This window comes from Anneissia japonica, unplaced genomic scaffold (assembly GCF_011630105.1).
Source record: "Anneissia japonica isolate Jap-2015-1 unplaced genomic scaffold, ASM1163010v1 scaffold287890_len46987_cov172, whole genome shotgun sequence".
In the NCBI taxonomy this organism is placed as follows: domain Eukaryota; kingdom Metazoa; phylum Echinodermata; class Crinoidea; order Comatulida; family Comatulidae; genus Anneissia; species Anneissia japonica.
In genome coordinates, this window is record NW_022720462.1 from 21,188 (window position 1) to 46,960 (window position 25,773).

At 33.7% G+C, this 25,773-nt stretch overlaps 2 protein-coding genes across 2 annotated transcripts in view; both read right to left on the bottom strand.

The window, feature by feature from the left end:
- LOC117111351 (G-protein coupled receptor GRL101-like) overlaps positions 1–6,411 on the bottom strand; it is a 13,330-nt gene extending 6,919 nt beyond the window's left edge. The window contains exons 1-7 of the mRNA XM_033254274.1: positions 6,264–6,411; positions 5,867–5,983; positions 5,206–5,316; positions 4,753–4,893; positions 3,400–3,516; positions 3,027–3,143; positions 2,401–2,509 (exon numbers count right to left, since the gene is read on the bottom strand). Of these exons, the coding sequence (XP_033110165.1) occupies positions 2,401–2,509; positions 3,027–3,143; positions 3,400–3,516; positions 4,753–4,893; positions 5,206–5,316; positions 5,867–5,983; positions 6,264–6,411 (860 nt within the window). The remainder of the gene's footprint in view (positions 1–2,400; positions 2,510–3,026; positions 3,144–3,399; positions 3,517–4,752; positions 4,894–5,205; positions 5,317–5,866; positions 5,984–6,263) is intronic.
- Positions 6,412–6,725: 314 nt separating this feature from the next.
- Positions 6,726–22,296, bottom strand: LOC117111352 (scavenger receptor cysteine-rich domain superfamily protein-like). Its single transcript, XM_033254275.1, has 13 exons — positions 22,213–22,296; positions 20,986–21,108; positions 20,144–20,446; positions 19,763–20,050; positions 19,368–19,664; positions 18,836–19,105; positions 18,248–18,541; positions 15,552–15,863; positions 14,881–15,183; positions 10,954–11,007; positions 9,588–9,914; positions 7,309–7,437; positions 6,726–7,094 (listed from the first exon to the last, which is right to left on the bottom strand). Exons 1-13 carry the CDS (start codon positions 22,280–22,282, stop codon positions 6,832–6,834), a joined length of 3,033 nt encoding a protein of 1,010 aa, XP_033110166.1. The 5' UTR covers positions 22,283–22,296; the 3' UTR covers positions 6,726–6,831.
- Positions 22,297–25,773: the final 3,477 nt, after the last annotated feature.

The following is a 25,773-nucleotide window of genomic DNA, read 5'->3' on the forward strand; positions in this document are numbered from 1 at the left end:
TCATCCACCGAACCGACAGGATATGACGAAATTCCGCTAACATTTCTGGAGATTTTTAAATAAACTAAGATGTTTTAAAATCCTTTACACTTGTCTATGTATGCATACTATCCTTTCCTTCCACATGAAACATTAAATTTTAAATTCAATTAAATTCATATTTACTTAATTCATATAATATTGCAGATAAAAATAAAATAGTGTACAGTAGTCTGGAGATACCAATAAGCACGAAAGGATTTAGGCCTGTTACTAACACCAGAAAAATAAATAATGAGAGTTGGTAAAATATAATTTTGAAATGCTTTCTTTGTCAACGAATAACAAGAAGCAACAAGACACAAGGAAGACAGAAGAATACAACTAAACAATGGGAAAGGGAATTGTACAGAGTGTAACAAAGGCTTACGGTAAACACACAGATATGAGTTCCATAATGTATAAAATATAAAATTGAGTTTTGGTTGGTTGAGTTTCTACGATAATTTATTGTAATATACTTATGACCGTCTCTGGTGTGAAGTTCATTGTTTTTGATGAAAAAACTAAACAAGGGAAAGGGGAAAGGAAAAATGTATTCAAGTATATAAATTCTTCATAAAAAAAATTGTACAGAGTGTAACAAAGGCTTATTACGGTAAAAACATTACATTGGGGTTCCATAGTAGGTGGCCAGTATATAAAATATAAAATTGAGTTTCGGTTGGTTGAGTTTCTAAGATGATTTATTGTTATATACTTATGACCGCCTCTGGTGTTATAGTTGTGAATTCGTTGTTTTTGATGAATTATGGGTTATGGGTATATGAATAGGCTGAGTCGTTTTTAATTTATTGATATCAAAGATGTTGGGAGTATGTAGTTGATGGAAGAGAGGCTTAGAATGGGATAGGTAATTTAAGTTGGTGTAAACGCGGATTAGGAATTTTAGACGGTACAGTAAATTTAAGTTTCTTAAAATTCAAAAATTTTCTTTGAGATATTGGCTACGGTATGAGGCTTTCAGTTCAGCTTATTGTCTATAAGGCCACCAAGAAACTGTGCTTGGTCAATGTATTGTCAATAAAGACTGAGTTGTGTTCGGATTGTTATTAGTGTTCCTTTCATTCCTGGAAAGTGTATGTTGTATATAGTTTGATTTATTTATATTCAGTATGGGTTTGTTGATATGAGCTTTATTTCTTTTTTGAAGTTAAAGTGTTAAGGTCCCGATCAGAGAGAAAGATAAGTGTCGTCTGCAAAGAGGACGTAAGAGAACATGTGTCTCGCAAAATTATTTTTTAACTGGTTTATAGAGTTTATAGAGACTGGTTTGTAGTGGCAGTTTGGCGCAGCGGTTGTGGTTCGGACTTTCAATCGTCGGGGTTTTGAGTCTCTGCTGTGCAGATTCACTTGTGTCCTTGGGCAAGGCACTTTAGCTACATTGCTTCAGTCCACCCAGCTGTATCAATGAGTACCAGCAATCTGCTGGGGACTAACCTGCGATTGACTCGTGTCCCGTCCAGGGGAAGTACAACTCTCATCCGCTTCACACTACAAAAACTGGAGATAAGCTCCAGCCCTATGAGCCCCAGTGGCTCGGAAAGGATTTAGTTAGTTTAGTAGTGTTACGTCACGTGATACTACTACGTTGCTATCGGCGACACGAAATGGGTCCAACAGGACAACATTTTCTCCACTGACAAACCATTGATCCTATAACTTCTAACATAATTATTAAGATGTTGTATCTTAGTTTTTCTTTGTAAATATTAATTGATGATTAAATGCGTGTCCAATATAATGCGAGCTTTTGTGTTTTTAGTATATTTTGATTGTAAATTATTAGGTTTCAAAATGCCTATACCAGAAAGCCTATTTTAAACCATTAAGATTATGAAGTCATTCAAGCGTAATGAATGGTAACCAACGTCTGGTTAACAACCTAGGACGCCACCTGGTGTTGTGACGACACGACTGTTTTACTCTATAATGTGATTGGCAATCCCACAGAGCAACTCTTCCCTACACTAGTCAATTATAAATGTACACGGGATAAACACAGTCTTCACTATTTTTATGTACATTTGTACATCAAAGAGATGTACTATGTACTGTTTGGTTGCTCTACCAACTCATACGCTAAAAAGCTAAGATTGTATTTGGTTTTTATTTACTATTTTATTCTTTTTACTAGGGAACCTGTTCGGTTTCAAATCTACTGTTATCCAACAAGGTCTAATACAAAAATACAACAATCACAACATTTACATTGAAAAAAACAAGTAACACACAGAAACCAGGTAAAATGAAGTAAAATCTCAATCATACAAACTCATACCAATCGTTAATCGTTTTAATTTGTTTATCCATTTTTATATAAATTTAGTGCAATTAGAAGCAGACAACATTTGAACTTACAAGTATCGTATATCTTTTGGAATAAGAGCACCTTTGTCCTTCCCCCATTCTGTTCCAGAGCAGTTAAAAGAAAGATCACTACAGGTACATCCACCAGGACACGTTACATCTGATATAATAGTGAAATATTAAATATTACCTTTTTAAATGCACACTACGTTGTTGTAGCCATAAAATAACTTTTAATAAAGTTTATAATATATTGCTTATCCACCGATTTGAACAAATATACTATAGTTTGTAAAATAAGCTAGTTTTTTTATTTTAAAATGTAATACAATAACAAATACGATTAAACACTTTAGCTAGTTGATCAACTACAAGATATTTTTGTAATTATATTAAATCATATAAGACTTATAATATAATACAAGTATAGAATATATTGTAAGTGGCAGAGTTTCAGAACACATGCATATTATATATACTGTCATAAACATAGGAATTGGCTAGATATTTGGATTTTTGGCTCTAGCTTTGTAGTTAAATTAATGTTCGCATTGGAATGACGTCATTAAATATTATTTAAATCTCTGTCAGGCATTTTTTTTCGATGCAGCATAACCAAGACTTTTATAACAATTGTTATATACGGATTAAAATAATGGTAAGTGAAGTTCACTTACTGCAAAAAAGTTCATCATCTCCACGAATACAGTCTTTGACATTGTTGCAGACACGATCTTGAGAAATACAATTTATGGCATCTTGACATTTAAAATATCCGGGACAGTTATAATGATCTATAAAATATTGATTTAAAATTTACATGAAATTTGTAGTATTATAGTAAGTATTATAGTAACTATATAAATATCTGAAAATATTCTGGTAGGATTTGTAGTGAACTCTGGTCCATCGGGAAGGCCTAAAAGGGCAAGCAGCAGAAAAGTGTATTATGGATTTAGAAAGACAGACTGATAAAAATTAAGCATGAGCTTCACGACGTACACGTTATCGTTTTCAAGACTCATGTATAATATAATATTATAACTTTACCACAATATTGTTCATCTTCTCCGTTATTACAATCGTTTTTACCATCACATCGACCCTTGATTGGGATGCAGAAAGAGTTAGGGCACTTGTAAGTGTGGGCTGGGCACTGAAAAGCAGCTGAAATTAACAAACAATAATACGTATTGATTTGCCCTAGATTTACACTTTTTTATAACAACACATTTTATAAGAGAGCTCAGGTTGAAATTGCTTTAAAATTAAGAACGAAATAAGAACAAATTGAGCCTGAGGTAAAATGTCAAATAAGGTTCTTATAAAATAGAAAAACAAAACAAAACAAAAAACATGTAAATCAAGCTAGTCACATGCCGTAAAGTATTAATGTTTAAAAAGGTTATATCAATATGATATCTAATCAATTAATGTCATCACATGTGAGATAATCCGAACTTCCATCATCAGAGTATCAAACAAAATTCTCGGCTACACTTGTGCTAAGATATATTATTTTCCCTTAAAATAAGAACAAAATAAGAAAATGTTTAGCCTGAAGTTGGCAAAAAATACACTGAGCCTGGGTAAAATTTTGCTGGTTCTTATATATAAAAAAAGTGTCGCTACTGTATAATTGTTTGAAAATATTTGGACTAAGGCACCAGGATAAAACAATTATAAATGATAGAGAAACCAACAAAACACAACATTACGAGCAGGTGGCCGGGGAAATGATAAGTTGAGGTATAGTTATTAGAGAGCTTTGATTTGTGCGACGACACGACGCTAGAACGGAATCATTCATGCGTGACCGTCCTACGTGGTGTCCTACGTTAACTGCATACGTAGATTTTGTCAAATTGAGTTCTAGAATGTACTCAACGAGGTGACCTTAACGTCCTCGCATGCGCGGATGACTTTTAGTGACGTCATTAAGTTCTACGTTCTACCGTCGTGGTGTAATCTAAAGCCTGGTTCTCACGAGAGCCCTAGTATCCGGATCGGGAGCTAACCGTTAGCGCTAACCGTTAGCACCTGCGTGAGAACGCCCGATCGGTTAGCGCTAACCGTTAGAGGTATCCGGATACGCTAACGGTTAGCAAGCGCTATCGGTTAGTTGAGGGCGTTTCTATCATCAACACGTACGCGTTTACAATTTCCAGTTTCTTATTGGCCAGTGATTCAATCATCATATTGTTGGTATCCTGATCGGGATTTTCTCGCATGGACGCACGGCAGCTAACGGTTAGCAGGATCCGGATCCTGCTAACCGTTAGCTGCCATGTGAGAACATAGCCTAAAGCTCCCTATTTTTTATATCTAAAACAGTAATTGTTATATTGAAAAAAATTAGCAAATAATGGTGTTAAAATTCCCTGTTGAATAAAGAGTACCTACCACAATTATATAAATGACTGCGATCTCTACAGCCAAGAATGGTTTCATATTCATCATAGTCAAGTATACATATATACCGCTGATCCACACAAACGTAATTCTCACACTTTATTTGCCAGTTTTCACATGGAAGGCGGTCAGCTATCAGAAATTAACGAGAACTCATGTAAAGTAAACGCAAGTCAGCTGAAATAGTTTCAGTTGGTTTCTTAAACGAACTTATTACATGTTCATAAATTAATGTTGGTTAAAGATTTTAGGAGTAAAGATTTATAGGATGTTGTTTTGTCTACCAAAGGAGTGACACTACTACCAAAAATTTGAAAGCAGAATATCTACTGAAATAATTTAGCAACCTATGCAAGTATATTGTAATTAGGAAATAACATTGAGAAAGTTAATTAGTAAAATTATTATCGTAAAATAGGCTTGTGAGTTCTTTCATATACATACAGCAAATAGGCTCGTCTATTTCGTTTGGACAGTCGGATAATCCATCACATACATACTTTAAATGTAAACATTTCCCATCACTGCATCGCAGGAAACCTTCACTGCATTCAGCTAGAACAAATGAAACATTGTATATTCAATTACCCTCTATTTTGGTCTGTCAATTCCTGCAACATAGTAATACAATTTTCACAGTCAACAGATAAAATTATCAAATATAATTCAATTACTCTCTAATTCCTTAAAAGTGTAGAATCGTATTTTATGGTGAGAAAAAGAGCTGACGTTTCACACGGTTTGAACCCAAATTAATTTATTAATCCTGAGAAATTTATAGGCAAGCATCTTTAACCACTTAGCTGCCGCAAAATAAGTCATGTTGTTTATTATAAACAACATGACTTATTTTGCGGCAGCTAAGTGGGTAAAGATGCTTGCCTATAAATTTCATGCATAAATGTGGTGTATTTAAAAAATAATATTTATATAATGATATATTCTTTTCAACAGTAGAAACAATTATCATAAGAGTTTATTCATATGATGAGAAATAAGTCATGATATTGTTAGTCACCATTTTAATACAGACAATATCATACAATAAAATATCATACATAATCGACAAATCACTTCCCCTCCATCAATAAAAAGACATACGTACCACATTTCAATTCATCCGTTGCATCTATACATTCCGAAATTCCATTACATCTCAGTGAAGATTCCAAACAACGACCAACGTCACACGCAAACTCAGTAGCGCTACAGCTAGGGTATACTATAAATATTCAAACGAATAGACCTAACATATCTTTATTTTTTTACGTGAATTTCATTTGAAGGCTTTGGTAATACTTTAGCTTTCCATGTTCTCTAAACCCCCCCCCCCAAAAAATATAATACACAACCCAAATTTTACAATTAAAAAAATTAGGATAAAAAACAAATTGAATTTCCCAGCGCCGACCTGTCAATATTTTTGACCGAAATTTTTACCTTCCCACTGAGAAAGGAATATTTCTATTTACAATAATACAAATAGACAAAACTGTTCTTACTACAATCTGCTTCGTCCGAACTATCGGGGCAGTCCACTTTATGATCACAATAGAATGAGTAGGAGATACAATGACCTGATTTACATTTAAAACTTGTTGATGGGCAGAGGCGATTCGGATCTGGCGCTGAAAATACAAAACAATACATATACATACATATATACATATATATATATATATATATACATATATATATATACCTACATACATATATATATATACATATATATATATACATATATACATATATATATATATTGTATAAGAGACAGATATAAAACAAACTAATTAATATAAAGTATACATATTATGTAATACACACATACTTTTATTTTATAAAAGATTACACGACTTATTAAATGTTTACTAAATGTTATTATCTGGACCAGTTAGGGAGAGACACAGGATTGACCACAGATAACCTAAAGAACATCATGGATGATCGTGAAGAATAGAGGAAGCTAGTCAAAGATGTGAGAGCGAGCTCGAAATAAGGAGGAAAAGAAATGTAAAATCCAATATGTTTGTAGCCACAATCATGTAGTAGTTGACCAACGCTGTGACTGTTTTAATGCAAAGTAATAAACTTACAGCATCGTGGAATTTTATAGTCTATGACTTCGTAAAAATCACTTGAATAGCACCAAGGCCGGGACTCGCCGTCGGGATTTCGACAATAATTATGATCTCCAATGCCTTTCCCAATGAAATCTGCTGGATAAATACTGTCGGTGCCCTTAAATGGGCTTGTCCATGGCAGGCAAATTGTCCCATCTTCAGTAGCATTATGTGTTCCTCGGTAATCTGAGCCATCCTCCATTTTGAAGCACTCTGATTCCAAAGATAATATTTTTCATGAATTAGAGTAATATGCAATATTGAAAAATATTAAAAGAGTTAAAGATTTTTAACAAGATTTAATTTTACCTGAAGAACAGTTGACCATTACTTATACCATATACTAAAATAGGTACAATAGAGTATATTTAATGTTTGCTATTTTATCAATTTTGTTTCTGTTTTTGGGAAATGAAACCAAACATACCTTGTATACACTGTTCTTCTTCATCACTTTTATCTGGACAATCATAGTTACCATCACAAACTAATGATTTAAGTATACAAGTTCCAGATAGACATTTAAACTGGTTGTTGGAGCAAGAATGAGATTGTTCTGAAAGGATATTGCAAGCCATCAAGCAATGTTCGTGTATAAGATATAAACAGATCAATATTTTCATTATGTTGCATTATTTAGTTAAAGTACTGTGATATTGATAAGGTGCAGATTTTCATTCATTTTCTTTGAATATATCTACGTTTAGAAAAATAAAGTATTGCTCTGCATTTACCTTCTGAACATTTACCGGTATCTAATAAGCATTGAACTTAGAACAACCGGGAACAGTTTGGTTTCCCAACCTCGAAGTCGGGTTTTAATTCGTCGCTGAGTATTTTACTTGTGTCAGGAGGATGATAAATGAGTACCTGGTAGGGTTAAATGCCAAAATGCGCTGATGTAGCTGCTGCAACGTTATGGAATACTCCCTCAGGGAGCTTAAATTTGTGTTGCATAGGCGTTTAATCCAATGACCGGGGTAATGAAAACACGCATAGAGGGCTTAATAATGCGCTATATAAAACTACCATTATTATTATTTCTGTATCTAATAAATACTAAACCTTTACCAAATAAATACTCAACTGCTCAGCATTCTATTTACAAGCCTTTATCGCATTAACATTCATCTGCTAAACATTCTACACTTGTTGTGCATTCTTTACCTGCTAAACATAATCTGCTAAACATTTATCTCCTAATTTTTCATATACTAATACTGATCTGCTCTGCATTTACCTACTAAATATTCATCCAGTAAATATTCATATTTCTCATCATTTATTATATGCATTATTATTTATTTGTTATTTTTATTATTATTTATTTATTATTATTTATTTTTTTCATAGTGTATGCATATTTATTATTGATGCTGCTTTATTATTATCTATACTTTTTACATCATATATTTATCATTACTGTTTCACTGTCAGTTTAATATATCATCATTTTTTAACCATTTTATTCACTAAATTTTATTGATCTTATATATTCCGTATTTATAATTATATATATATTTGATTTGATGCAATAATTTTTTGACTAAAATAGCTACATAGTGTATGCATATTTATTATTGATGCTGCTTTATTATTATCTATATTTTTTGCATCATATATTCCTCATTACTTTTTCATTGTCAGTTAACTGTCATCATTTTTTTTTTAAATTTTATTCTCTGGATTTTATTGATCTTATGTATTCGGTATTTATAATTATACATATTATTTGATTCGATGCAATAGTTTTTTTTCTAAGTGTATTGACTTTAATATACTGTATGCTATTTCACACATTTTCTCATCATTGATCTTAATTTGTTGTTGTAGGACCTCCCCCATTATTTCTGTTGTATATTATAGTTGGTTCTTATCACATCTGTACAGTCTCCTGATGAAGTCCACTGTGAGAATAAAGTCCGTATTGTTAGTTCCAAAAGTGCTGCTGTCGTTTATTTTTCTAATCATCCATATGATAAACACTTAACTGAAAAGATTTTTAATATAACCATTCATCTGGTAGCATTCTTTGTCCAACGTTAAACTGCTAAACATTTATCTGGCAGATCTGATGGACATGATAACCGCTAAATGTCTATCTGCTCTGCATTCACAAACTAAACATTCGCCAACTAAGCTTTCATCTGATAAACACTCAGCTGCTCAACCTTTTATTAGATAAACATTCATCTGCTAACAATTTATCTGGCCAACATTAAACTGGTAAACATTCACCTGCTAAACCTTTATAAGATAACCAAAGTTCATCTGCTAGCAGTTTATCTGCTGAATATTTATCTACTGAATATCTGTTAGCCAGCAATTTATTTTACCCACATTAAATTGCAGAAATTCATTTGATAAACATTCATCTGGTAAACATTCATTAGCAACACTCATCTGCGATTTATTCACTTTACTAATCATTTATCAGATAAGCATTGATTTACTAACCACAACCATAAAATTCTTAAATATTCATCTGCTAACCCTTTACCTGCTAAACAATGTATCATAAAAGGAACTAAATATTCATGAACTAAGCATTAATCTGCTATATATACAGATCATAGAATTTAACAATAAATTGGCGTATATTCAGTGAGTTCAATACACATAAGTTCTGAACAAGTGTTTACACATTGTATTTGTGTGTGTTGATGCGTATTTTATAGATTAGTATAACTAAACTGATATTGTTACCTTGAATATTCATCTGACATACATATGCGTTGACATGTAAGCTATTACATGCTACCTTGAATTCTCCCCAAATGTCCTCATCATCGCGATTCATGTATGTACATTGGGATTCAACTTTCCAGAGAAAAACATTGAAGACTTCTTCTTCTTCTTCATAGGAATAAAGTATCGTCAAATATTCAGTGAGTGTTTCCAGTGACGTGTCCATTGTGAGAAACGTTGATCCATGTGGACACGGGCTGATATCAGTGAAATTAGTATAAACATTATCTGACCGTATGACTGTTAGGCAAGATCGATCACTACGGAACCAGTAGTCATAGCAACCTAAAAATACCATTGAAAACCGTCTTAATGTGTGTAATGGTAATTATGTAATACCACAATACTTTTGATAAAAATCAAATATAAACATAAATAATATCCGTAATTATATTTATATTAATAACTAAAAAACTTTTTTATTTAATGATAAAATTAACAGTGTTGATAATAAAATCAATGTCAACGATGTTTATGGTTATGATACTAATGATTATAAGAATATTAGGCCTATCAATAGTAATAATATCAATATCAATGTCGTTTTCATCGATACGACGTCATAATAAGAATAATAATGACTAGACTTACTATGTCTGTTTGTAAAACAGGACATAAAGGCTTTTCCATATTGCCATAATGAGAAGTGATGTTAAAATTGCAACAAAAAAGTCTTCAAAAAGTATTCGGTAAAGTAAAAAATACTAAATACTACTAAAGAAAATTATGGAGTTTAAAAATATGAAAACCAACTCAACGACTAATGCGACGTTACTGAGACTTGAACTATCTGCAACGGTAATAGTGAGGGTGATATGGAACCATTGAACGCTATATGAGCCGACCATACGTAGTTAAGTGCATTTTTAGTTCATCAACTTTAAGTACATCATGGTAATTCACCGAATGAAAGCGAAAATTGTTTATGCATTTCACGGTAATTTGGCATTTAATCTGGTTGCAACTGGTTTAAACGCTTTAGAAAACGCAACTTGTGTTTTACATAGTTTATTCACCCATCAATTAATATTCTTCAAATGGTCCCCATATCCACACTCAACCCCAGATCGTCACCAAAATTTAATCATTTCTTCATGGGAAGTTACCAAAGTATCAGTCAGAAAAACACTGTGCAAAATGTTAGAAAATCGTGTGGACGAAAAAAAAATTGGAATAAAAACAAATATTATACCAGTGGTAATAAAACAAATAAAGGTGGATGGTGCGTATGTTAATAATTCATGGGTTGAATATGATCATTCAACCCGTCTATTTTACTATTCTATTTTAAGAATACTTATATTAGATTTTTATGACAACATACCTTCCGTTTGAACATTACTAAATGAATTAAGCCATGCAGGAGTAACACCGGAATCTACAAAAAATAATAAAGAAATATTACACTTCGATGAGGCCAAAAAAAAATGTTGTGTTGCCCTCCGCGACCGACCGAAATTTTCCCAAAAATCGGGTCGGGATTTCTTTTATTTTTCTTATTTTATTTTGTTTAAAGGTCTTCCTTTACTTAAGTACAAATTCGAGAAATACCACTTCCGAAATTGACATTTAGAATAGAACATAAAATCTAAAACAGAAATGTATTTCGAGCCATGCACGGCGTAAAAATCGGTAATATAGAAGGCATAATTTTGAGAACCGGGCGCGACGGTGCCGCACGCACGCAACATCGGATATCTCGCGCTGAGCTGTCAAGCCACGACCAGATCTATGCCTAGCCCAGCCGGTACATAGTTAGACATTTTAGGCCAACCATGAACGAGATATTATTTTTTTCCCTCTTTTTTTTTCCCTCAAAGTTTACTTCGATTGTATTACATAGAGGGCGCTTGTTTGGACATTTTTCATAGCCATAGTATAGTTTTGCTCGATCGGCCCATGCGTGATCGTGTGGATCGGATACATAAATTATTTTACGTTTCGAAGCCAACGAATCTTTCTTTAAACTGATTTATTTTTGTTAAATTTATTTCAATATACACTTAGTATTTATTCCGTCATCACTTTAAATATTTTTTGTTTGGCAAGCCTGCCATCGTTCTATTGTGATGCCTACGATACGAGGCCTTAGGTCGAGGGCCTTCATGAATAGAGACTGCAGTTTGAGGCCTGTCCTATTTCAGGTATTACTAAAAATACTAAAAAAAAATATATTAATAAGAAATAAAAATCCGACTGACCGACGATCTAGATTTTTTCCATTGAAGGGCAACACAACAATTTTGTTTTGGCCTAATATTTACCGATATTGATAATAATTTATAATTGGAATGTGTTGGCAACAAAATCAACAATTATACTAAATATAGCATTAACAAAAGTAGAGAACACAATTTGAAGTCCCACATTACGATATATTCTATGTAACAACATCAATAAGAAATAATGTTTAAAAAGTTACAGTAACAATAGTAATACTGACTTAAACTAGTATGTATATTAGAATTTAATATGTACCTTCTTTTTTGATTGCAAAACGGAAGGCAATGCTTCATTAGTTCATGAATAACTTAATACAACATTATTTCCCAGAAAACCCCAAGCAACACAACTATTAACACGGTACAAAAACAGCAGAGATTACAACATAACAAATAAGGATTTGTAGAAATATGCGGGCAATTTAACAAGCAATTAATATTGAAAATGGTTTTGTTAGATCATCGTGATAAACCAAAGCTCGACTGCAACATGACTAGTGTCCCTATGCTTCATTTACACAGTAATGCTAGTGATTAATTTTAAGAAATTGAATAATCTCCCTCAAGATATTCAAATGATTGAAAACAGAATCAATTTAAAATGAAGTTGAAATATTCTATTCTATATGTAATATATTTAAGGTGAGGTGAGATGTGAATTTTCCAGAATTCCAAATATGGCACTCCTCGTGAAAATGTATTTTTTTTTAAAGATCTGTCTTAATTTTGACAATTACTGAAGTTCTATTTCTATTTTTCTTCAAGTAATTGACTGATTTTCTTTTAAATAATTAATCAGGAATGCAAAAACACGAAACAACATTGGGCGTATTCGACTGGTTCATTTCGTTGACTACGAATTTTCGTTGAGTATTATTTTCATTCGACTGGTTAGTGAAATAGACTTCGTTGACAACGAAAATTAACAAAAATCAGAGCGCGTTAATCAGCGTTAAGTTATTCACGTGACCAAAACAAACGTGGCCGATTGGTGAGTTTAGAAACAACATTTGCGTTAATATAATTTAGATTAATTTCAGAGAATAAAAATTATAACATTTACTGCATGAAGTCAAAAAATAATTGTAGGTTAACAGAATTATCACTGGAAAAAAACTGGATGAAAATATTTTTTTTTTAACGGAAAACCCATACTGCTACAAGCTGAAGCAATCTTGATTACACAGCGTGTATCGCGGTAACTATGCAGCCATTTTGTTTTGTCGAGCATTTAGAAGTTTTTTTATTCGACTGGTCGTCTTCGTTAAGTAGGATTTTACCATTGTGCAGGGCGTGGTTTAACGAAGAACGACCAGTCGAATACGGCCAATAATAGCAAAAACATAAAAAATAAGGCAGAAGTAAACTAGTAATGAAAGCGTTCTACGTATCGTTATACTACATCTCATTTCTCTCAAGCTGGTAATTACTCCATACAGCGTTCACGCATTGACATATTCAAATTTTCTTTCTTTAATAGAGTTGTTTTTAAATGGAACTCTTTACACTTCAAAAATATTCGATGACTTGGCCAGTGGCGTAACGCTGCCACCCGCGGCTCTGTGACTTTCTGAGACTAGGGCCGTTTTCGGTCCCGGTCGCTAATTCCATTGTCGGGTTTAGATCTGTTTTTTTAATCATGTTTGTCATTGTATTATAATTAATGTTTTTAACGCGGAAATAAATGATATGATATCAGTGGGGGATCTAGCAGAAATTTGAAAATAGAGGGGCCCAGGGAGGAACTTTCACAAATGGATGGTCTGTACCACTTCGGCTCTACCATAGTTAGAAAGGTATGACAATTATGATTATTGCACCACTAGATGGCTGGAAACGGCACTCACATACTTAATTTTCGATTTTTTTTTCAATTTTTACAAATTTTGACAAAATTAGGGTGTCCCTTAATCTGTTACTGGATATTATGATATACGTCCTACAGTCGATATCAGAGACCCATTGTGCTGCTTTGTATCAACAAAGCTCTTTTGGGTCGGGATGCTAGATTGAGGACCCTATGGGAGGCCATTTGGTGTCCCTAGGAGTCGGGGCCCTGCGGACCGCCGCACGAGAGCGCATAGGCGTTACGTCACTGTACTCAGCACCTTCTTTAATGGAGTAATGCTTAGAATATCTGGTGTTAAAATTGTTTTTTTTTTAAATTGCTATAATTTATATTTAAATATTTTACTGTTTCCGTACTTGTACCTGTTCCAGGACCAGCGATTTATGGAGTTTCATGTCTGTGCTGGTTCCGCCTACCATGTTTTTTCCCCATAAATGCAAAGGTAGAGAAATTTAATAAAGAAAGAAGAAAGAAAAAAAAATGAGGGCCTATAAAATGAAAAATAACTACTAATTTCCGACTATATTTCTTCACAACCAAAACATGGGTCGAGGTCCCTTAGCTTTAAAGTGTCATAAACATGTATTAAAATAAAACATATGAAAGCAATCGGTCCACGCAAAAAGTTATTGTGTATCTTAAAATGTTCAATATAACTGCTTCTAAAAGATATTTATACTATTTATATCAAACATCTTATACATTAAAGCTTCATTTACACTAGACACGATAAGACACGACATCATAAAAATGCACGCAGTGCTGAAGAATACAAACTACGCGATGATAATTTATCGTGTCTAGTGTCAATTCAGCTTTATTCATGGCAGCAATCACTAAAAATGTGTTGAACTGAATTAATTAAAATAGGCTAACATATCATTACATATCCCATACGACGTCTTTTTAACTTTTCTATCGAGCCTCCATTAGACTCACCCTTCGTGTCGGTATCACTAGCCCCTTTAGACGGGTATAAGATGTTATATTATTAGACTTGTGTATAACATACCTGAAATGTTTTGCAAATTAGTCTGAAAAACTTGTTCTTGAACTTTGTTATTACGTTGCCTAAGGCATATTGGTTATACAAAAAAAAAGCACACATCGAGTAGGCCTATAATATCATCATCTGGTTCGATAATTCAGACTTTAATAAAGCACGAATCATTATAATTACCAGAAATGCATGATATGCCTGCATCTTCAGAATGTTGGCAGTCGTGAATTTTTATACTTCGACACTGTGAAAGCTCAGTTTCTTCACCAGTACACTGAACCTCATCCAGGTGTATTGGTCCCTCACCAGCTCCGAATCTGCCATTGACGTAAACAGCACTCGCATCATCAAAACCAAGTTGACGACAGGCAACAAAGGCATCGTCTAAGTCCCAGTTGTCATCACAAACTGTTCCCCATAGTCCGTTTATAAATACTTCCACACGACCTGCCGATGCGCTACCATCGGAAAGTCGAATGACATCTGTAAATGTATTTACATAAGGCTAACTACGATTCTATAATTTTAGCGGAAATTTAAAAGAATCTTATAACAAAATCTCCGAATGTAATTAAATAATTTTGAAAGCTTCTATTGAAACATCTCATCAGTAATGTCTTAATTTGCAACAAAAATGTGATACCGTCATCAGATATGCACACTTGTTATTATTATTATTTATTTATCAATTATTATTATTATTATTAATATAGCATATATAACAATAGTAATGTCTTCTAATTATTATTTAATATACACAATCATTAATAATTATCAGTTATTATAAATTATCAATATGAATTATTAATCATATCATCATATAATCAAAACAAAACACATTTTAAACTCACCTGTAGAGCAAACCACACCGGCGTCTTCATGGTGATGACAATAACCGTAGTCATGTACACTATTGGAACAGTCAAACAAGCTAGTTTCTTCGCCATTGCAATGAAAATCGTTGGCTAAAATAGAGCCAACACCTTCACCAAAAGATGCTTTTCGATAGGATGCAATAGCCCCAATGTAGCCTGCCATAATGCAAGCAACATTGGCATCAGCATTGTCCCAAAAGTCATCACAAACTGTCCCCCATTCATTGTTTGTGTAAATCTCTACTCGACCAGCAAAATCTACTGCTGACTCCTCAAAACGTACTCCAACTGTTAACAAACAACAGTTTACAAATTATATAGAATAAAATTTAAATGATCAGAAGATTGGAAGAGCAAAACCAAGTAATCACTTAATTACGACAAAGTTAAATTAGAGTCTAAATTAAATGTTGAGAAATACCTGAAAGACAAAGCATTACAGATTGAACAACTATAAAAATAATAATAATGATAATAAAAATCATTATCATAATAACAACAATAAATAACAAAAGCGAAAATGAAACATCCGCGTTCGGTTACTTCCTTTTGGCCATATTACTTTTCAATGTTTTTATGTCTAATGTACACTGTGGTTTTGTCTAAAGGACCTCATTGGAAATAAGTCTTACTTGGACTTTCATGGGCTATCCTTGCAACTCTGTCTTTTGTGTGTTTTTCCTGTTCTTGTCTCCTTTTTTCATAATTTGACTCTGATTTTGAAGTAGTTTTTAATTACTTAAATAAAATAAATAAGATATTTATTCAAAATTAAATTTGTAAATAAATATTTGTTTAAAAAATTGTTTATTGGATTAAAGTCAATTATTTAACTTTTGTATATATTTTTATATTGTTTATGTATTTTACTATGAGATTCAAATAAATTTAATCAATCAATCAAAATGTTTGACGTTTGAATTAAAGTTTTTATTATAGTCATCACCACCATAATCATCATCGCCATGATTCTTCTCAGTCATTTACCTTCGTAATCAACAGTGACAACAATAATGAGTAACATTATTATATTTGAAGTATAATTAATTAGTATAATTACTATTAACTATTAACTTCGACATTGTTACCATCATCTCTTTACCTCTACATTACTAGGCCTAATAATACTGCCATTGCCATCCATTATGATCGTTATCATCATCATAGTCATAATAATTATCGTTCTAATATTATATCTGCGTAAGTTAAAAATTTATACCGTTTTACTAAACATAAATCTATACTTCGGTATCTTCATTCCCAAAACATTAAATCTGTTTATAAAACAACAAGTTGCAGTATAAACTGAATTGAATGTTGAGTAATTAATTAATCAGAGTTAAATATTGCATAAACGGATTCCAGGCTGAGCAAGGATAAATTATGGGGTACCGTCAGCCCACAGGCTCCTGCTAAGTGGATTAGATTTGCTTGTTAAGTAATCTTATCATTGATGGTAGAGAGGAATTATAAAACTGTTTTAAAGTTTTACACCTGTATTCTTTAAACGTAGGTGTTTTACGTTAATCATACTGTGCCAGTTTTCACTATTTGGGAACCAGCTCTTGAATTTGTCGTTAGGTGAACATTTGTAAGAGAATTTAATGCATGGCAGGTATCCGCTGGCTGACATAGCCTCCATTCCAAGCTCAGCCATGGCGGCATCATAAGAATTGAATCCATCAAAGCCAAGAATGCATTTGCACGCCATTTTTGTATTTTTCCAATCCTATTAAATTGGGCTTGGGTGAGCTGCATATATACTAGGATGGGTCTTTTTAAATTTTGAAAGCCATGGTAAGGTCGTCTTTATCGAAACCAGCTTGTAAGTAGCCTAAGAAAAAATAGCATTTATTGCACAAATGTTGCCCTCCCATATAAGATCGTTATCAAAAACAATCCCAAAGAGTTTGACCCTATAAACAAAAGGAAGTTGGTTACCATCAATTACGAGATGCCTGTCTGGAAGTATTCCACGGCCAAAGTATATATATTTGAAATTTAGCGAGGTTCCGTTTCAAAAGTCCAATAAGAGAGATGGTTGATAAACTCTTGGATTGTACTATTATCAGAGGGATTGTTCTTTTCAGCCATAGTGAGGTCGTCAACATACTTCCAGACCGGAATCCCACACTCATTGGAACCCAACAAGGCATCATTCATAATTACATGAGATTACTTGATGCAAATAACAGTCCACATAGCGCAAAATGCCGAAGCTTTGATGCGCATTTCATAAAATGAATTAAATCCCTTTCTACAATTCTTAAATCTTAAACATAAGATACATTTTTGTATAAAAGGGGAAAAAGCAACTCTGAAAAAACACTAGGGGCACAGTTCACCCTCATATCTGGCACATTGCTGGGCCATGTACAGTACTAAAGATGAAGCTGCCGTTACTTATATTATAACGACTCTTACCATCTAAAAAGGTATAATACATACTCCAAGTATTGAAATGCACGCCATTGTGTTGGGATTTAATATTTCGATATTAATTATGTCATCATTTCGACATTAACTATGTCATCATCATTTCTGATGATGCCATAATTAATGTTGAAATATTGAATCCCAACACGTCATGATGGCGTGCATTTCAATACTTGGGTACCATATGTACTATACTTTCTTATCTGAGATTAATCAGTAGACCTTTCGGTTCTTACCATCCAAACATGTAAGTTGAACAGCATGGGTGCTACACTGTACACTGTGGTCAAATTGGCAGTGTGACAGACTGGTTTCGCTTCCACTACATTGAACCACAGCGGCATCAGGAGTCCAGGTAGCATAAGGGTCAGGCTGCGTCGGACTTTCACTAACGCCAAGAAAATGTAGTTCTCTACAAGCAATTTCAGCGGCTTGCAAGTTCCAATGATCCTGACAAACAGAAATCCAGCTATCGTTTTTGAAGATTTCAACCAATCCCTGGTGACTTCCTTCACGAATCCTTAGGGTATCTACGAATTATTGGTAATGGACAATTTATTGAAAAAAAAAATGTCTGTTAAGGGTACATTGACCAAAATACTGATATCTTGGTATATCATCATTTCAACAAGCATAACTACACACAGACACATTTCTTTGGAAATATTAACAGTTTTTAGTTGTTATCACACAATATCAAACAACTTTGGAATAAGATTAACCTACACCATTAAATGATTAAACTCCGGAATGGGAATTCATGTGACTCGTAAAACAAACATAAACATGAACCTGAAGTAAATCAAAAAGCATGTTCTCCTTACCTGTTGAACATTCAGTGTAATTATAATAATAGGGTAGGTCAATGTAGTGACACTGAAGCAAACCATTGTGTATATTGCAGTTAATACACTCATGTACTTTATCATCTAGGAGCGTTAATCGGATTAACCTAATTCCAGTTGATTGCTGTTCCAAGCAGACAGACTGAAGTACATCTTCTGTAGTGTCGCATATGTACGTCCATGTGTTGTTAAAATATGTTTGAGCAAAACCAGAAATTCTTGAATATCCATCAACAAACCTCGACCCACCTGCAATCAAGAAAGGAAAATACAAACTAATTTATGAACACAACAAACAGTACTAGGCTGTTATAAATTTGTAATCACAGTTGAAAATATTGTTAAAAACCTACTGGTATTAAAAATATTTAAGAGAAACACAAAAATTAGTAATTAGGGAATATTCGATAAATATGCCTATGTTTAACGTATATGGAATATATAGATCTAAAATGAATAAATTAATATATATATATATATATATATATATTAATTAGAAAAGACAGCGTACTTGTTTCGCATAATAGATAGACATTGTTTTTGCACATTTTATTTGGCATGATTTCAAATGCGCACTCTTCAAATTTGCTTTCCGATCCAGAACAAATAATATTGATGATAGTTGACGAATTGCTGTTTCTGCTAGAGACGTCCCTAATATTAAAAACGTCATGGAAATTGAGTTGCTTGCAAATAACCCTGGCGGCATCGATGTTGATATCCGGTGTACACACTTTGTGCCATTCAGATTCTGTGTATATTTCAAGAAGTCCTTCTGAATCAAATTCTCCATTAATTAGTCTTACTCCTGTCTCTTATACACATCTAGATGTGTATAAGAGACAGATACTAGAAAATTATAATATATATAAGATTATATAAAATATTATTTAGTTTGTGCTATACCTCTTGCACACGTGACTCCAGATTGCTTTTCCTCTGAATATGTCCTAATAATGCTGCATTCAGCGATTTCTTGTTCATCGCTAATACAATTTATTTCGTACGAAGGCATTTCAAATGAGGTTCCAAAAATTCCGCAACAGTCAGAGAGCTCGGCCGCTGGATATCCTAGCTGATGGCAGATTAAGTGAGCTTCATGGAGACTCAAGCCGTGTACTGTAGACCACTGATCAAAATAGAAAATCTCTACCCGACCTTCGTGTGACTCTTTGCCCACTAATCGAATTGACACTACAAACAATAATTTATAATATAAGAAGATTATTACTGATATTTCAAAATTTTACCTTACATTAAATTTTTAATAGACATGTATTGACTTACTTGGTGAACATACGATGCCAACATCTTCAGAGTGAGTACACATTGAGTCGTTTGTTGTGTTGACAGGATTGCAACTAGGGCTAGAAAAATCTTCGATGCACCCGCTAAAATTTGACCAAATGTCTCCTGTTCCTTCTCCAAATGTGTACACTAAATGTTCTTTGACGCCTTCGTAACCCAGACTTTTACAAAGTAGATCGGCATCTTGTTCAGTCCATCCAATAGAACATACAGTCCCAACTATAGATCCATGTAGTTCGACCCTTCCTTCCCTCTCTACGGCACCACCGACCAGTCTCCACACTGGAGATATAAATAAAAAGTTCTTTTAACAACATTAATTGTACCGGCGATTGATTTTGTATACAATTACTGACAGGTTCTTTAGATTGTATTTTGGATTTCAATTGTTTAAAACATAAAAAATAGTTGATAATACGAATGAAAGGGATTCAACAAAAAGTTGAATTTATATGAAGCGTGAAACGCCATTTTCAGAAGTTTCTGTGCGTAAACAACAAATGTTTAAAGAATGCGTTCCTCCTTGGCAGTTGACACTACAGTACTATCGTGCTGTCTGTTTGAAATAGGCTAGTATGAACCATATATCCATAGCAGCAGGGCCTGCAGTCTGTGGTGGAGCAATAACCGCCCCAGATTGTGAGGCATACATATGTAGTAATGCAAACATTTAAATTTAGATTTTGGAGGTGTTTTCGATTTTTTTTTCTTTGGCAGACAGTTTTCCCTTTAAAAGAACTGTAATTTGAATTAAAACAGTTTTCAATACAAAAAAAAAAAAAAAAAAAAAATTAAGACAAATACGCAAAGTTGTGACTTACAACATAGGTTATCAGCCTCATCAGAATTATCGTAACAATCATTTTCTCCATCACAAAGCCAAGATTCAGGAATGCAATATCCGTAGTACCCGACACAATAATAGTAACACCACGAACCTTGCTCTATTTAAAATATGAATAGCGTTTCATCTATTACAATCATATTTCTAATTGATGGAAATATATATTTAACGATAGCCTATTGCATCATTTATATTCTGTATATACCAATCAGTGTAAAAGATTGGAATCTAATCAAAGCAAAAGGCGTAAACGACAATGTTGAAAATAACAACAATTAACAAATATACTTTTCAGTATAGATAAAGAAATAGTGATTACTAATGAGAGCTACCTTCTTAGATAAATTACTCAAACAGTGAACCTGACTCTACAAAAATAGTACACAGAGATGACAGTTCTTCCTTTTAAACAACTCTGCTTTGTTTTCAGACGTTCTTCGTTTTTACTCATGTAAAATCGTCCAATCACCTCATAATTGTTATTGTTTTCCCCATCTCCGTAACCTCCCTCTGTCCCTGAGACGTTTTCGTAGGTCAACTCTACCTTTCTAGGGTCGACGTTTTAGTCTGTCGTACTCCCTGAGGATTTACTGCGCTTATTACTCATACCGTAGCCATACAATTGGCATAATTTAAAAAATCCCAATGACTCTTTCTTCCTAAAGTCCATTAACCGTCTTGTTTACACTTAAAACATATTTATTTTACATTTTTGAGAGAGAGAGAGAGAGAGAGAGATAGGGAGAAAGAGAGAGAGAGGGGAGAGAGAGGAGCTCACATATGCTTAAGTATTTAATCCGTTTGATGTACGTACTTCTATTGTATATTTTATGCAGGTAATAGCCCTTGTTAGCTTTTGGAAATTTAACAAATTGAATTAAAGAATTGAATTATTTGATGCTAAAAAGAAGAAAGGTATAGCCCTAACAAGAATTAAAAATTTACAAGGAAAAATAGTCAGAAAAATAAAGAAAACAAAACCTGAAATTAGAAACCTAACTTATGGAAGTAACGAAAATAAAAAACAAACTTTTTAAGACTTGATTAAAAATTCTAACACAGTCAGTGTCGAGCGCCAAAACTATATTGTCATTTGTTGCTGGCGTTGATAACTAGGCAAGCACCTAATAAGATGGGAAACTTGGGGTATGACATTAAATTTAATCTACATGTTTATTAAAGAATATAAATTAGAAAAGTTTACCATAACTTGAATTTGAATGCAATAATACATACACGCTGACCAAAACTAGTCGCTGGAGACAGTGCGCCATTACCAACACAAAAATATCTGAAATAAAAACCAATAATTTATATGCGAATAAAATAAATATTTTTGATACTACACGAATATAGTTTTAACCAGTAGACCAGTAGTAGTAGTGAGGCTTCAACTACGAGCAAATAATCTTAATCTATGCTCTCATGGTTAAAATGCTGGAAGCCGCAACCGTGTAAGCCTAATATACGGTTTCTCACTTCAATTTCTAATTTTTAGTTGGTATTCGAGGATCTTTATCATTTTTTAAAACCATATTTATAGAGGGTGACCCTTCCAGCGTATCCTAGAAGGTCGGTTGATATTAAGGGGATCTCTTAAATAAAAGAAATAACACGATGCTCAATATTAGCGAAGTCTTTTTATGAGGCTTAGGAAGTAGAGATTTTTTTAGTTAGAAAAATTCCAATTATCACAAGAATTTTACCCAGGAACCTGGGATTAGAATGCAAGCACCTTAACCATTAAGTTATTTATTTCTACTCCAAATCGGAGTGTTACACCGACTATTAAACATCTTGTTTTCCGATTCAGCAACACATTATCTTTAAAGTTTTTAATAAAGGACTGTCGATGGTCTCACTTCTTCATATCTTTCACAATTGCTTTTTAAAATAGTAAACGTCATTGGCCACTTAGAATCTGTTGAAGACGTTCCTGTTCCTCAGCAACAGCAGACTACGCAACTTTACTCAACCTAATGAAGTTTTTCGATGACTACACTCTCTGTATCAATGAAATCACTGTGACGCAAACGCTAATATTAGGCAATGTAGTTACATTTTATATAGCGCTTTATACCGAAGTCTCAAGGCGTTTGAGGTGTGGACTAACTCGTACATTCTCTCTTAAGGGACTCTTCGTGTCTGAGCTACCCGGTAAACCGGTACCAGCTTCTCTCGTATGTCAGTTTTTGTATAACGCATTTTGCCAACAAACCTTTCTGCGTTAACAATTGGAACTATATAGCTTTATATGGGTATTTTGTCATTCATACAACTTTTAAAAAATTCTTCTCTTCTTTTTATAGTAGACACAATAACTGGTAACAATATGGTCATGCTTGTACATTCTTGAACATAATAATAATGCTCCATTTAAAAAGGTGTTATATCGACGTATTTTGTTACAAATTGAATGGGAACTGACAACGAATAGAATAGAAACTCGAAGTTATAAGAACATTACAAAGAAAAATATGACACTAAAGTGTGGTCTATTTTTATTTGTACATATCACAGATCTGGGGAATATAATTTCATTTGAGATGCAAAATAAGTGTAGCGGCAAAGTTAACTGTTCTTGCAATGTTGTATGTCCGTACTGGCGAACGTTCATTTTCTTTTGCCGCTCCGAAATTATGGAATTCTTAAAAAGCTTAATTCCTATCCATCTCAACCAAAAAATTATAGGCCTCTTACTATTTCCAGTGGCGGATCCATGGAAAGGGTCGGGGGGTGTTCAGGTAGTTCGGACGAACCCCCCTCTGTGAAGAAACGTAACAAAATACTACTGGGTCCTGGCTTACAAAAGGCATGCTAACCTACAGGCATAGGTTGAGAGATCAGACAAACTAGGCTTAGCCAAACTAGTCTTCAATTAAATAGATTATACACACTGTATTTGGTTCGACGTCGTAATAATTTATGTACGGAAGTGCGTTCTTCAGGCCTATCGGTTCATCGATCCATAGAAGAAAGACTACATACCTAACTACTCAATATTGTTGAAATATAATAATATATTGCCTAGGCCTATGTCTTTGATTTTTTCCCCTCTATGTATAGGCCTAAAGAATAAGATAAAATTACCTGACCTTTTTCAAGAGGGGGAAACCTTGAATTTTGAAGAACTTAAAGGTCATTAAAAAACTCCTCAGAAGTCGGGAAAGCTCATTTCCGGCCATCTAGGAATCCAAATTTTCCCGGGGGAGGACCCCGGACCCCTTTAATTTTTTTTTTTTTAAACATTTTAAACTCCCCTCTTTCAAATCCTAGATCCGCCCTTGATTTCTAATACAATTTCAAAAATTAAGGAACTTTGCTTAATTGAATTATGCTACAATGTTGAGCTCGATCCAGCGCAGTACGGTTTTGTGACTGGGCGTGGGACTGCTATCCATTGTTACGGTTAATGATGTAATAAATTTACTGTAATCATAACTAGGGTGCTTTTGGTGCTATTCCCCACGGTATCCTATTTCTAAACTTGCAAACTACGTGTCAGATGATTGGTTCGTATTAAGTGAAATAACTCTTTAAGTTATTTGAGGTGGTACACGATTATCTTTTCCATTGATTTTTAATCTGTTTTACAAAGATATTATCAATGGTTTAAATAATCTTGAATGTGGTATAAAAGTTGGTAAAACATATTTGACTGTCTTTTGCTATGCTGATGATGGTCTAATAATAAGAAATACTATTACAGTGCTACAGAAGTCAATCGAATTTGCCAAGGAGTACATCACCAAGAATGACCTGGGATTTAATCCAACCAAATCCGATTGTGTTAGTTTTGGCAAGCATTATTTTCCCCCTGCTTCCAGTTGGAGTATAGGGGAATGCTTGCTCAGTGTTAATGGTTATTGGTTAATGGTTATTAACTTATAGAGCGCAAAATACAAAAAGTCTCTAAGCGCTATCAGGCAAGTGTAAAGATGGAACGGAAACCAAAACCACAAAATAAAAAAGAAGTGAAATTTGAATACCATACGCCCTCATCGCTGGCTAGGGTTCAATCTAATTGAACTACAGTCAGCACCTGTTGAGTCTCGGCCATCTCGGATTCGGGCGCCTCCTATCCTAGTTAAAGCTATAAAAAAGCTAGCTGGCATGGAAATAGAAAAAAAAATTAAAGGGACGAGAATAAGTGGGTCTTAAGTCGTTCTTTGAAAATGGTGACAGAAGATGACTCACGAATAAATAAAGGTAACAAGTTCCACAACTTGGGCCCAGCAACCATAAACGATCGCTCCCCACAAGACTTTAACCGAAAGGATGGACAATAAAGATTGGTTGAGTCAGTTGTTGACCGGAGGGAACGAGTGCAGAAGTTGCAGAACGAACCTTAATTAATTCGGAAATTTATTGTGGTGATAACTTGTGAATTGATTTGTAAACATATAAAAGTACTTTGAATTCAATACGCTGTTTCACTGGCAACCAATGAAGTCGACGAAGAGTAGGGGTGATGTGATCGAATTTAGGTGTCCCAGTGACAAGACGAGCAGCGATGTTCATCAATAGCTGCAGATTTCTAATTGATGTTAATGGTATTCCGTAAAGGACTCCATTACAATAATCCAATCTTGATGTAACCAATGCATGTACAAGTTTTGATGTAGCATCTTCATTTAAAAAACGCCTAACTGCCTTGATGTTGCGGAGATGGAAGGATACTACTCTGCATGTGTTTGTAATATATGTCTAATCATGGATAGTGTGGAGTCAAACGTTACACCGATATGTCGCACCTCAGAAGATG